Below are 14,957 nucleotides of genomic sequence, written 5' to 3'. Positions count from 1 at the left end.
GCACAGATTCTGTAAAAAGCTTGATCCTTCTTTTCAATCACTTCTTTCTGGAAACGGTTCATTGTTTCTGACTCTACATTCCTTTCAGGGATCTTCTTACCTTTATTTCTGTAGACAAGTTATGGGCCAGGTAAGGCCCTGTTGAGACTCAGGCTCTCAGGTTCCTCCTGCTGGGGACCCACCACAGTTAGGAATCACCCGATTGACAGGGTGTGGGACACAAGATCCTGATTTTGCCCCTGAGAAGTGACACTGCTATGGGAGGAATTCATTCTGCCCTCCATGGCATCTCTGCACTTGATAGCTCCACCTGATTCTTAGAATGAGAAACAGAATGAATGTGTTGCCCTTATATCAAGAAACAGGGGTAAAGGGCAGGTGTGGTAATTATGTGGTCAGATATTCACGTTATCAGAGGTGCCAATATTAGGACATTTTCTAAAGTATAGGTTTTTCCTATGGTTGGAATGTGGACTCCAGGAGTTAGGAGAGGAGTTTTTATAGTTTCACACAATATACTTTCTTTCATTATTCCTTAAAAATTTGCACCCACCCAGATAAGAAGTCAAGTCCCTGTTAGTAGGACTGGTCAGGCCAGTGGCAGAAGAGGGGACTGGTTCTGGTTTCTGGGATTAAGTGATAGATTACATTGTTCCCTGGAATACTTTATGTCAATCACAGATATGAGCAGGTCTGGGGCTTCCTGCACCCCATGAGTGCTGGGCAAATAGGGTAAGAGCTCCCAATCTGGAGAGAAATTCTTGGTATGAATGTGTCAGTCTGGAATGGTGCAGGAGGTTCTCACATCCACTTATTCCCCCTGGAATCCCATACTGCAGAAACATTGCTCGGAAACATGAGAACATGCCTGTTGGGTTCATCCCTTATATCTATCTGTTTCTGTTTGCTGTTAATTTGAGACCCAGATAGGAAACCTGGCCTTTATCTTCTGTAACACAGCACTAAAGAACAACAATCAGACCCTGAAATATATGAATGTTATCGAATAGGCCATGTGCAAATGCAACAGAGTATTGTTGTGTTTTGTAAAATTAATTGAGATATCACCACGAAGATTAGAACTCAGAGAAATTAGATTTCATTTATAATCTGAGTGCTTCCATGAAGGGACTAGGTCGCAATTACTGGGGATACAAGGGTCGGAGCAGTCTCTGGAAACCAGTTTCTACTCGCCCTGGGCCTTGCAACTGTCTCATGAGCAAGATATCACATGATGAAGATAATCATCTTCAAAGCATTGTTTAATATGCAATTATAAACTGTATAATTAATATACATCTACTGTCCATGGTGGACTTGCTATTTGTCAGGCAATGTTCTAAACATTTTCTTGCATTATTTTATTTAATCTTCTCTACATTTCCATGAGATTGCTGTTGTGATTATCTCCATTTCATGAATGAGGTCAGTGGCAGAAAGAAGTGATCCATGCAAAGAAAGAGCCAGTAAATATGAGAACACATATAATTAACAGTAGTTCTTTAAGGAAAATCTAAGTAAAATCAGATGTAAAAAGGACAATTCTGTCACACATCAGCTGGCAGTTCACCAGCTCCCTTATGGTTCACTTAAAGTATTGCATTCTTAAACCTTTCAGTGCCCATTAGTCTAGTTCAGAGAGCTCTTGGTGGAACATTAAGCCTGAATTCTTTAGGCTTTAATTTTTTTTAGTTGTAAAATGGACCAACAAAAGCTATATTACAGAGGCATTTCTTTTAAATTCCATTAAAATGGCACACAGTGATTCCCTCTCTCAACCTGAAGCTTACTCATACTGGGGTCTCTGGATGCTGAGATGATGGACAGTGGTACAGCCTGTGTACTATCATCCCCACAGAGGACTTTAGTTCATTGGGAAGTAGTGTCCAACAACACTTTGGAAGCACAATTCCTGAGGTCAGCTGGAAACTAATGTGCAAGCATAATCCAAGATGGCTCCTGGAAAGATCCGGAAATGCTGATGATTAAGGGAGGCTGAGGCTGGGAGCCCTGGGGACCTGGCTGTGGTTGCCACTGTTGGGAAGGATATGGATGGCATAGACCCAAGGAGGAGATCTTGTGTGGGTTTTCTCCACAGTTTTAGGACACTGGGTACCATCACCACAGTAGTAAATAGCCACATCTTTATCTATGATATTTACAGTGAGGATTGAAGTAAAATTTAAGAACACTTTTTGCCTAACCTATTTTCTTTCCATCCAAATGACATGGAGCTGGGATTTTTGCCAACATCATAAAAATCTGACCTTTCAAAGCCTGATTTCATTTCTGCTCCTCCCCATAACAGTGTCCTTTTCAAAACTTGAGCTGGATATCTTGCAATATATCTCAATATTTTTCTTTAATTTTGTGGAAATAGACATATGGAACTGCTCCACTTTTGATAACTCCTGTCCAACTATTAGTAAAGGAAGAGAATTTCCAATGAAACTGTAATAGCATAAGAAATATTACAGAATTTCTTTGTTCACTCATCTAGACTGCAATCGTCCAGAAGTGTGACTCAGGAGCCCAGAAGGAGAAGAAGATGAAAACTTGGAGCAGTGACATGCTGTCTTCCAGGCTAAAGGAGAAAGCAGATAAGTGGGAACCTGATGGCTGCATGCCCCTTAACTCAGTGTCTGAGGGCATGCCCTGAACTGTGCAAGAGGAAAGAAGTGGTGGATGAGGTGGGTTGTTGGCTGTTTAGTGCTGAATGCATACTTGCAGGGCCTGAGATCACTGTGTTTTGCAGGCTTTCTGCTGCTGTGCCCATCTCAAAATAGGGCTGGTGGTCTCCGCAGGTCTCTGAATGTGAAGGAACTGTGGAAGCTTCTTGATTTCTATAGAATTGGAATGGTTTTTATTTGCCAGGAGCCATTATATCACCCCTCTTTCTCGGTATAACAGTTTAATATATTGCATGTTTAATAAATATTAATTTCAGAAGAGCAAATATTTAAAGAGAATTTTTTAATTTTTTTCTAAATGTTCTTCACCTTTTTCATCTTCACAGGAATCACATGATATGGATGCTTGTTGTTTTCATTTCATAGATCAGGGCGGTGAGGTACAGAGGAGTGATGAGTGAATGAGGGAATGTCACATGGCTGCTAAGTAGGACATGTAGGTAAAAATATTCTTTGAAGAAAATTAAAGAAAATGGATAAAGATGAAGATAAAAATGCCCATGAGTATCTCACCAAGAGCTGCAACTCTTTCATTATGGTGTGTGAAGTTCTAGATTTCTGTAATTAGAAATTACATGAATATGTAATTTAATGGGTTTGAATATTATTTTGTGGACTCAAATACATTTATGAGTCACAGGTGCAATATGCACAGGGTTTTGGTATTCTTGTTTCAGGTCACTTCATATTCTGAGCATTTCCTCACATCACTGACACAGCTTTTTCATGTCTGAAGGGAAGAACTGTTTATCTCTGTCACCTAGGAGCTGTCTGACTGGTGCAAATTTCTTAATCTCTTTCTGTCTTAAAATCCTCATCTGAGAATGGATGTGATAACAATACTATCTCAGAAGTTAATGCATATTAAATAACTGAGAGTATTTCAGATTTATTATAACTGCTAGCACAGGTTCTGGAATATATGAAATTCTTATTAATAATTAGATATTATTTCTACTTATATTGTCATGTCTCAAATTTAACATTCCTATACTGTCAAACATTATTATTTGCCACAACTCTCATTGTGAAAATGCTTTGATGACCATTTTGAAGTAGTAGCCTGGAAAATCAGTTACATATTATTAGTATTTTATTTTTCTGCGTTTTTCCACATTCCTCTTTTCCTCAGCTAAGATTTTTTGTTTGCCTTTTATGATTTCCATATGGTTTTCTCTAAATATTTGCATGTATTAAAGTTTGAAACAATTCTCCCTAAAACTTAGGGCTGGCTCTGTGACATACACGTGGAACTGATGCGAACTCATACTTGAGTTCTTCTTGAGGAGAAAAGAGAAGAATAAGCCATGTTGGCTGGATTTTCCTCCTGAGGCAGCTGCTGTATTTTCTCTGCTTTCCAATAAATACTAATTCTGAGGTGATCCACACAAGGCATTGAATTTTGAGGAGATGGGTGGTAAACCAGAAGGCCAATGGCCTACAACTAAGAGGACTGACTCTTCTGCAGGAAGGTGCCTCCTAGAAATGAGAAGGAGGAGAGGAAGAGGAGACAGCCATAGTCACTCTGGAGGGAGGTCCCCTGCTCCACCGTTGATGCCAGGGATTTCCTTCCAGACCCTGTGTGTGTGTGCACATGTGTGCATGTTTGCTTGTGTCCCTTTGTGCATGTGTGCCTGTTTGCATATACATGTGTGCGTGTGTGTGAAGGGGTGGCAGTTGTGGGGAGCATGTCTAATCTGGAAAAGCCCACACTTTCTACCTGAACTTAGCTGTATGGAACGCTGAGAAGCAGTATCTGGAACTTTTCCTTCCTATACTGGAAGTAAATCCATTCTTTCACCAAGGCTTATAAGGTGGAGAATTCCCCTGACATAGACAATGGTTTCAGATGCTAGGAGCCAAAAAGGGAGATAAATGGCCACTTCAGACATTCCTAGAAAAAAGTATTTCTTGTTTATTAATTATGTCAAACAGGGAAGAAAACAAAGGCAGATTTTATCTTTTACTAATTATTTTAAACACTTTCAGAGAATAGAGATTTTATTTTATTTTTTGTAACATGAATAGCTCACAATATTGAAGGCATTCTCATGTGGCAGGTATGATGCGGTAAACACTTTGGTTTCATTATCTCATTTAATCTTCACAAAACCTGCTAAATGGGTGCTTTTATTATTTTTCTATCTTTCCTATGAAAAAATGAAGACTCTGACACACTAGAAATTTTTATCAAAGGTCTTGGGTGATTAAGTGGAAGAACAGTAATTTATACCAAAGGATCTAGATCTGGAACACACATTCTTAAAGCAGACACTTCATTTCTTCCATAAGTACTTATTATAACGTATTATATACTACTGTGTAATAATATGTATACATGTATATGTACATTTGTATGTATGTACATATAAGTCTGTGTATATGTCTTTCTCCCAAGGCTCTAGAACGCAGAGACAAAGGTCCCAGTTTAGCAAATGTTGGAGAGGATGCGGAGAAAAGGGAACCCTCTTACACTGTTGGTGGGAATGTCAACTGGTGCAGCCACTCTGGAAAACTGTGTGGAGGGTCCTCAAAGAGTTAAAAATAGACCTGCCCTACGACCCAGCAATTGCACTGTTGGGGATTTACCCCAAAGATTCAGATGCAATGAAACGCCGGGACACCTGCACCCCGAAGTTTATAGCAGCAACGTCCACAATAGCCAAACTGTGGAAGGAGCCTCGGTGTCCATCGAAAGATGAATGGATAAAGAAGATGTGGTTTATGTATACAATGGAATATTACTCCGCCATTAGAAACGACAAATACCCACCATTTGCTTCAACGTGGATGGAACTGGAGGGTATTATGCTGAGTGAAGTAAGTCAATCAGAGAAGGACAAACGGTGTATGTTCTCATTCATTTGGGGAATATGAATAATAGTGAAAGGGAATAGAAGGGAAGGGAGAAGAAATGTGTGGGAAATATCAGAAAGGGAGACAGAACATAAAGACTCCTAACTCTGGGAAACGAACTAGGGGTGGTGGACGGGGAGGAGGGCGGGGGGTGGGGGTGAATGGGTGACGGGCACTGAGGGGGACACTTGACGGGATGAGCACTGGGTGTTATTCTGTATGTTGGTAAATTGAACACCAATAAAAAATTAATTTATAAAATAAAGGTCCCAGTTTAGGACACTTTTATTCCAGTGACATTCGTATTAATCTTCTTCATTTGGCACAGCAGCTAGCCCTGGAATCACACTTATGACTGCAATCAGATGCCATCCCTCTACCATCTCAAGTTATGCAGCTTGGGTCATCTATACTCCCTGGAAATCTCAAGACTCAAAGAAGTGATGATTCCTGACTCACTCAGGCTGTTCTCAACAACCCCAGACAGAAACCCCCATCAGGAGGCAATCAGGTCAATGGGAGGTTGGAGTAGGAAGGCTGGCATCCTGCAGGCACTCCTAGTGGCTGTCTGCTTCTTTTCCTCTGGATTCTAGGACTGAAATACCTGACTTTCCATATTGCTATCTCATGATTAACCCAAAAGAAAAATTCTTCTGGGCATAGCCACCATCTCCTTTCATGGATGCTGTTTGTTATGGTTTAGTCCAAACCAGGGCAGGGCTCCTGATGGCATGATGTATGTAGGAAAATAACACTATACCAGTTACAAATTTCCAAAGCTTCATCCTCATTCCATATGTTGATTTTTTAGTTAAGTCCTCCTAAGAAGTTTTTGTGCTCTCCGTGTAGTTGATCTATGATACTTTCTGCTAAAGCAAAATCACAAGACAGAGAAGATATGTGATTTTTTTAAAAAATATTTTATTTATTTATTCATGAGAGACACACAAAAGAGAGAGAGGCAGAGGCACAGGCAGAAGGAGAAGCAAGCTCCATGCAGGAAACCTGACATGGGACTCGTTCCCGGGTCTCCAGGATCACGCCCTGGGCTGAAGGCAGGCGCCAAACCGCTGAGCCACCCAGGGATGCCCTATGTGATTTTTTATAGCCTTTTTAACTCCACTAGCAGGAAAGGTCTTGGGGCAGACTATACGGAAAGAGAACTCTTCCAGATGTGTGCCATGACTACTTGAGTGACCAATCATTCTGTCCTGACCAGGCTCTCCTGGGTTGAGTGGCCAGTCTGGGACAATCCATATTTCCCCACAAATGCCAGATTTGTAAAGTTAACAAATATTAAAGATCTTTAAAGTGGCCCAATAGTGCAATTGGACTATGTATTTGGAAACATCTCTGTTCCTCTCTAAGCATCAATTCTTCCTTCCATGAAATGAGTTGATTTGCAGGATTTTTTTAAAAAAGATTTTATTTATTTACTCATGAGAGAGACAGAGAGAGAGAGAGAAGAGAGAAGCAGAGTCACAGGCACAGGGTGAAGCAGGCTCCCTGTGGAGAGCCTGGCGCGGGTCTCATTCCCAGGACCCCGGGATCATGTCCTGAGCCAAAGGCAGACACTCAACCACTGAGCCATCCAGGCATCCTCATTTGCAGGACTTTTATGATAATCACAGGATCTCGGACAGACACAACAGCTAGCTCATTTTCTGACAGGCAATGGAACTTAACTGGTATGAATTCCATTTTATTCATCACCAGTATCTTTAGCCTCAGCTTTTCACAATTTCTGAAAATCCCTGGGGAATGAGATACTATACCTTACTTCTCTCTGAGATAATCAGACCTCAACATATGAAGTGTCCAAATAGGAATTCACGCCAATAGGTAAATAAGTCAAACCTGGCATTGGAGGACAAGGTTAGAGTGATACATGTGGGGGTACAATTTATAGCCATCAGTCTGATCATTTTTTGCTACAGAGACATAACATAACAAGAAGTGTATCAAGTGCTTAATTCAGTGTCTAGTACTTAAGGAGTTCTCATTAATAAAATACATTTTATTATATTCTTATCAGAACATTATATTTATTTATTTTCAGGTGGAACTGAGCTCCTTGAGAGAATGACTATACATTTAACTCTGTACATATAAACTAATTGATTGTTTTTGCTTTGGCTGAGCAAAGAAAAGGAATCAAAGAAATCTCTTGACCCATGGACTGCAAATGCTAATTCTACCACTTTTAGAATATAATTGCAGATTTTTGGTAATTATTTTGTATCTTCAATCTACAAGTAAAAAAAAAGCAACAGAATTACTGCAGTTATTAGGAATGATTAGCTTGTGATTGCTGCAGCTATATGTTGACTCATAGGTAGCAAGAACATAGATCAAGGAAATACAGAAAGGATAAATCAATTAAAACAAATGTGAGAGGCAGGATTTCAGTTGACATGAAGGTGGCGGGTATTTCTCTAGGCTCCTTTAATGAGAGTTGGGATTGTTTCACTAGTGCACACTTGTTGTATTGCATTAAAGAACATCAAGAGCACAGAATTGGATTCATCATAATATTGGTCCATAAAGCACTGTAATCTTTTATATACACAGAGATCTCTTGATTTATTTTATTATAGTAAGTGATGATGACTTGCTTAATAGCTCGAGAAATAACTCAGAATCCCTGATATAATGGAAGAACAAAAGCGTTACAAATAATCTACATGCTCCTTTTTTGCTACATTTATCAACTAGAAAAGCACAGAATTTAGTGATAATCTGTCAACACTTGTCTGTTTCCTGTTTCTTTACTGAATATATCCTGTTCTGTTAGAGAGGGGACCTTGGTGGTTTTGTGGAGAGTGAAATGAAAGGAACTAGATACAATCTTCTCCTGACTCTTCAACTTGTTTTATTTATTTGGGGGCCAACACAGCCCACTTATTTGACTGTTTGCTTGAATACATTCTTTTGCTCCTGCAGATGGACTGTCCACCTCTCTTTACCTTCCATTGCCCTGGGTATTACAAGGCAGACCCTCATAGACTGTACCTGTGGTCTTCCTTATCTCTGGGTGCTGCTTGGGAGCAGACAGTGGGAGCATCAGCAGGAGACTGGGAAGTGGGAGCAGAGTGAGCTCAGGATTCCCACCCTGACAGGTGGCCTTAGGTTGGCTGCATCCTTCCCCAGAGCCAACATATGGTGTCATCTACCCCAGAGTCAGAGGTTTATGCTCAGACACCAAGAGGTGCAGGTGGGAGTGGCCATTCCCTTTCATACCAGTGAAGCCATTGGAGAAATTTGATTCTTTTCTCCTAGGGCCCTGAATCCACAGGCTTGGAAATCTGATGTCCAAGAAACAATGCTTTTGTTGGGTGACATGGTGATAGTTCTTCAACTTTCAACATTTGATAGAAATCAGAGCAAAGATGCCCATTAGTGAAATCCATAGAAATTAGCCTAAGGGGGTACAGAGCAGTGTGGAGAAAGGTGGAGGATCCATCCTACAATGTGTGTAATTCTGCTAGGGATGATTTCATTCCTGCATCTGCATGTGGATAAAAGAGACTTAAAGAAAGCAAGGAAATTATAGTACACTTAATAAGAAGACTGAGTACTTGTGTCACTCTCTGCAGTGGCTGGTATCTGTCTTGCACAGGGGAAAACACACACTCAGCCCAAGAAGATACTCTGAGCTCTGTGTCGCTATAGGATTTTTGGAAATTATTGAAAATGTAAGGAAGCAGGAAAAACTACCCATCATCTTTCACTCAGGCAGCCTTGTTAATACTTGGACATATGTCTTTCTCTCTCTCTTTTTTTTTAAACCTCGGGATCATAGCCTTTGTTCTGTTTAGTATGTAGTATTTTCATAGTTACATCTTCTTTCTTAAATAAAGGTTTGTAAAGATCAAAAAAACAAAAACAACAACAACAACAAAAAAAATGACAATCATGAACCTTGTCTCTAACTTGGCAGACAGAGGGAGTGGGAATCAGGAGAGAAAATAAGATTTTGCTTTGTAAAGAAGCCAAGCTTGTTTGAGAAGAAGGGAGAAAAGTGATCAGGACAGAGCCAGTTACAGGCCTTTCTAACCGTCAAATTGCACATGTTGTGTTTAAGTGCTTAGAAATATGCAGTGATTTTTAATATTAGGAAACATGTTAATTCTTTTTTAAAATAAAATTCAAAAACAGTACATATTTTTGGTAAGACAATTTTGGACATATGGAAGTGACAGAAAAAAATATCCTGATCCCAATGTGTAGAGGTGACCTCTCCAAAGTTGTGCCCTTTCCTCTGCCGAGGCTATGTCCTTGAACCAGTACTCAGGGCCAAACATAAAGACCACTCAATACACAAGAGTCAACATGGATTTCCAGACATGCCAGACAATTTTTAAATTGTGATTTGCACAAACGGGAATCTGAGGTAACAGCCAAAATACTAGCATGTGTGTGCAGTTGGTAATGGATAATATATCTATGAAAATCCTGATATTAAGATACTCTTAGACTTAATCAGCCTTAATTTGATACTATAATGTTGGTCATGTATCTGTCTCACATACCTCAGGAATGAAAGAAAATGAGTTGAGCCCAAATCATCAGGATATTTCAAGCATTCATCTATACAAAATCCCCCAACCATGAGGTAATATGAACCCCTTTCTAATAGTCAAAATATCACAACAGGCATTGATAGATCTACCACTATACTCAGTCCTTTACATTCGAATAAGATGCTTTCAGTTCTTCTATGAATTAGCCATTTAAACAACCATTTAATTAGCAAATATTTACTTAGGACAGGAGGGCTGGTTGGCCTCTGGCTGGTTTTCATTTGGTGTGTGTGGCCAAAGTGTCCATGGTGAAACTCACGTTATCCACAAGGAGAAGGCAGGAGAAGGACATGACTCCAAATATGGGCTTGCTTTTCCCTCCACATAGGGTTTGTTTGCTGCATCCAGAAGGTCCACTGTCCTCTTAGATGTAACTCACAGGCACTATGGAACTGTGTCAAAAACTGAGATTTGTGTTGACTTGGGATGACTTCTCATGACAATGACTTCATATTTAGCTAATTTCCCTCTAACCAAACTAATAATCAGCTCTCAGAGTCACTGCTCTGTGGTCAGGCACTGAGAGGAAAGTGTTCAGTTGTATCAGGACAGTGGGGAGGACAAATGAAGGAATAGTCCTCAGAGGGAAGATAGGTTTCTGCCCCTCCAACTCCACTGCTTCCTGCACATGCTGGAGATCTTAGCCTTAGGCCTTCAGTAGAGGGTAAAGGGTGGGTGTTAGCTGAGCTCTGTCAAAAGAAGGCATGTCTAAATTATAAATCTCCCATTGCAAAAACAGAAGCTCAGGGAGACAGAGGATGAGTAGTGAGCCTGAGGGACCAATGTCCTTCAGATCATTTAGACTTTCCTTTCATTAATCATTTTTCTCAAGGCAACTAAGCTGTATATAGACTTTGAAATTTCAATTGAAAATGGGTTTTGTTCAGCTTATAGCTCCTCAAAGGGCTTTTTCTTCTTCCCCACATACAGCATCAGGTGTTTTCCTGTTTCGGGCCAGAGAATCAGTAACACAGATTTTCTTTTCTTTTCTTTCTCAAGAAGTTGACTAGCTTTATAAGAAGGCAGTGAACATATTGCTACCTTATTTCTAAAATTGTGCTTTAATACAGAAATCGGTCCTATAATTTTAGCAGGTAGATAACCTCAGCTTACAGATGAGAGAACAGAGGTGTAGGAAAGCTGTACTCAAAACCCCATGTGGGGTAGTATTAAGAAGTGGAAGGTAGAAGGCCCGGGTCTCAGGGTTGATTGTGTTATCCTGCACTGAGAATCATGTCCCCCCATAGGAGCTTGAGCTCCAGGTACGCCAGTGGATGAGGGTGCTGAGAAGTTGAGAGATACTGTGCTTTTAATTACTGACTCCCCCCTGTAAAGTAATTAATTGTTCACAGGGCAGCAACTTAGAAAGTAGAATCCGGAGTTGACTCTCATTCTCAGCTTTTAACCACTTTGTGGCAAATCTCCAGAGAGTCCTTCATCCCTAACATTATTTGCATAATATTTTATTTGCACATTTTTCAGGGAGATGATCAGAATCTTAAATTGCCAGTCTAGGGGCACCTGGGTGGCTCAGTTGGTTAAGCGGCGGACTCTTGATTTCAGCTCAGGTCATGATCTCAGGGTCTTGGGATCGAGTCCCATATTGACTCTCATTCTTCCTCTACTCCTCCCCAATGTTCACTCATGCACACACTCTCTCTCTTTCTCTCTGAAATAAATAAATTAAATCTTTAAAAAATTGCCAGTCTATAACAGTACTATTCAACAGAAATAAATGTAAGTCACCAATTTGAGACATAAATTAAAACTTTTCTATCCACTGCATTAAAGAAGGTTAATAGAAAAAATTAATTAATTCTAGGACTATTTTTATTTAGTCAAAGATATGCATGGGGCACCTGGGTGGTTCAGTCGGTTAGGCAACCAACTCTTGGATCTCGGCTCAGGTCTTGATCTCATGGTTATTAGTTCAAGCCCCATGCTGGGCTCCATGCTGAGTGTGGAACCTACTTAAAAACAAAAACAAAAACAAAGATATTGAGGTGCCTCAGTTAGTTAAGCATCTTACTTGATTTCAGCTCATGTCTTGATCTCACAGCGATAAGTTCAAGACATGTACTGGGCTCCATGCTAAGTGTAGAGTGTACTTTAAAAAAAAAAGATATCTAAAATATTATTTCAACATACAAATTGTTAAGAGATATCGTACTTTAAGTTTTATAGTCTCCAGAATGTGACTTGTGTGCTACACAAGCAGCCCATCTCAGCTTGGACTAATCTACTAGTTACATTTTAAGTGCTCAGTAGCCACTTGTGGCTAGTGGCTAGAGGCTACTGCATTGAGCACCACCGTTTCTGCTCCAAATGCTTCAGAAACGACACTTGCATAATCTTCAGAAAAGTTCCTCCAGGCTGGACAGCTCCCTGGATCTATGCCAGTCTGAGTACCAGGGGCTCCTTGGCCTCCAGGATTACATGCAGTAGACACGTGAAGGGAGTGTCCGCAAGAGTCTGGGATGCTGAAGGGTGACCCCAGGGCAACCCCAAGGATTCAGGAGTGGTTGAAGTGCCAGTCCTGGAGACCCAGAGTCAGAGAACTTTTTGCTCAGGGACCTGGTCAGCATATGGGGCTCTGCACTTCCCAGGTAGCACAGTAGTACACAGCTTCATCGTTCTTCTTCAGCTTCAGCACCAACAGACTATAGCTGGTGACATCTTTATCTTTTATGGCAATGATTTTATCTGCTTTCAGGACTGAATCCTTGTTCACAGAAGATCCAGACACTTCCAGTCTGAGGATCCTCTGGGGGGCCGTATGCTCCTGGTGATGGTACCAGTGGATATGGCTGATCTTGGTGCTGGCTTTGCAAGGCATAATGGCCAAGGTGTCCATGCGCACCACAACCACGGATGGCTGCTCCAGGCTGAATGCCACCAAACCACCTGTGAGGGGGACAGCTGTGAGCCTGGGGTGGCCTGGAGCTTCAGGGCACCCCACACACTCCTCACCAAGGAGAGAGTCTGGCCTTACCGGGAAATAAGAGAGTGCACAGGAAGGCAAGGAGACATATCATGGTCTACTTCCCACCTGGTGGAGACAAGCCCAGGATAACCTTGCAGCTGCACTTGCTGGGAGGAGACCAACTGGGTGGGTGGCAGAGGACTGGTTAGAGACTGAGCCTGTGCTTCCTGGTGGCCCTGGAAGGTACTGGTGAAAGAGAGGGAGCAGGGAGGGAGGAGCCCAGAAAGCAAGGACAGTGAAGGTCAGGGGGTGGGACCAGGTGCTGTAGTTCCAGTGTCAGATCCTCAGAAATGGTAAAGGCAGGGCCTCAGGAAGGGTCAGCTGAGGAATGCATCTGAAATGAAGCTTGTGAGGAGTCAAGGTAGTGTGGACTTCGGTCTGAAATGAAGGTTTCTTTTTGGGTGTGCCAAATATACCAGGAACTCCTGGGTGTAGTTATGACAATTAGTTGTGCTAATGATAGCATGTCAGTCTGGAAGGAGAAGGCAGTGGGGATGCCTAGGAAGGGGACTTGGTTGGGGCAAGGAGGATTGATACCAGACCTAGCTCCTGAGATCTTCCTCTTGGTCAAAGCTGAAAGGGAGACATGCTGAGCTATAACCAAGATTTAAGGCTCAAGTGTCCCAAAATACAAGCTTTGAGGTTGTACTGAGTTGATGAAGTAGTGACTAGAATACTCTGCTAAAAGAATATTCCAGGGCCATCATTCAGACTCTCAGCAGGTGTTTAGGGCAGCTGTATTAAAATATTAAGCGGGAAAAAGAGTGAGAATGTGGGTGACATTTGCACAGTAAAATGACAAGTGGGAAGTCATTATACTGAGGGAAGTGCCTCCGTATAGAAGATGAGCAATGGGGGTGGTGAGAAATTGGTTGAACGTCTCTTTCTATTTTCTTCTCTTTTCTAGACTTTCACCCAATAAAAAAATCTTCCTTTGCGGAAAAAATTTACAACCGTCTATTCTTTTATGAAAATAAATTTTATTTCACTTTCAAAACTCTTAATTATTTCTCATAGTTATTATAAACGTTTCTCTTCAAACACTGCTGAAATTCAAGGCTGAACAAGTGTTGGCCATGATGAGACCTACTGTGTAATGAAGTCTACCCCAAACCTCCAGCCAAATACTCTCCGGGGTATGTCAAATGATAAAAGTAAAACAATTTAGCGTGTAAAGTGTGGTGTCCTTTATTCAAAGGAGAACAATCCATGGATTGGAGAGTTCAGGGCCTCATAAGCAGTGGAGTACTCTGCCCCAGGGATTCAGAGAAAGAGGGAGTTTTATAGAGCCTTAGAAGCAGCAAAAGGGGAACAGGCAGGATGAGCTGGAAGGTCAGGGATTTCCTCACAAGGCTGGCACGTCAGGCCGGTGTATGGAGATAGTATTTAGCTTAAATTTATTGACTGAGATTGTGTATTTAATCTTAATTAGATCAGGGAAATCATTACACATTCTTGATGTTTGGGGCTTGGTTGGCTGGGATAGCCTGTATTTCTGGTCAAGGGCAGCCTTTACAGGAATAGGAAAGTTACTTAAGCTTTAGTTTGCAGACTTGATACTTCAAGCAGGAGCGCCTCCATCCTGGGCCTGCACAACTATTTCAACAGGTGATAATTGTTTTCCTGTCCTCTACTTCTCTTCCTTCTGTGGTGTGTTGGTGGTATTCTCCAAGTGACACTGAAACTATATATTTGTCTAAAAGGGACACATGTTCCCTCCTTTCCCTTTTAATCCCTTTCACTATTTCTTATATTTCCCATAAGAGTGAAACCGTATGATGATTGTCCTTCTCCGATTGACTTACTTCAAGCAAAGGAGAGAAAATGAGTGGGAAGAATTAGAGA

The 14,957-nt window shown here is 41.2% G+C and overlaps 1 gene segment (V, D, J or C); it reads right to left on the bottom strand.

Moving 5' to 3' along the window:
• The window catches only part of LOC112661480 (T cell receptor gamma constant 2-like), a 39,123-nt gene extending 25,959 nt beyond the window's left edge, over positions 1-13,164 (bottom strand). Inside the window, 2 exon segments of the C gene segment in view lie at positions 12,729-13,033; positions 13,122-13,164. Coding sequence covers positions 12,729-13,033; positions 13,122-13,164 — 348 coding nt within the window.
• Between the last annotated feature and the right edge of the window lie 1,793 nt (positions 13,165-14,957).

The sequence above is a fragment of the Canis lupus genome, chromosome 18, assembly GCF_003254725.2.
Source record: "Canis lupus dingo isolate Sandy chromosome 18, ASM325472v2, whole genome shotgun sequence".
Lineage (NCBI taxonomy): Eukaryota > Metazoa > Chordata > Mammalia > Carnivora > Canidae > Canis > Canis lupus.
The sequence above is the reverse complement of the archived record's forward strand: the minus strand, read 5'-3'. Positions and strand labels throughout refer to the sequence as shown.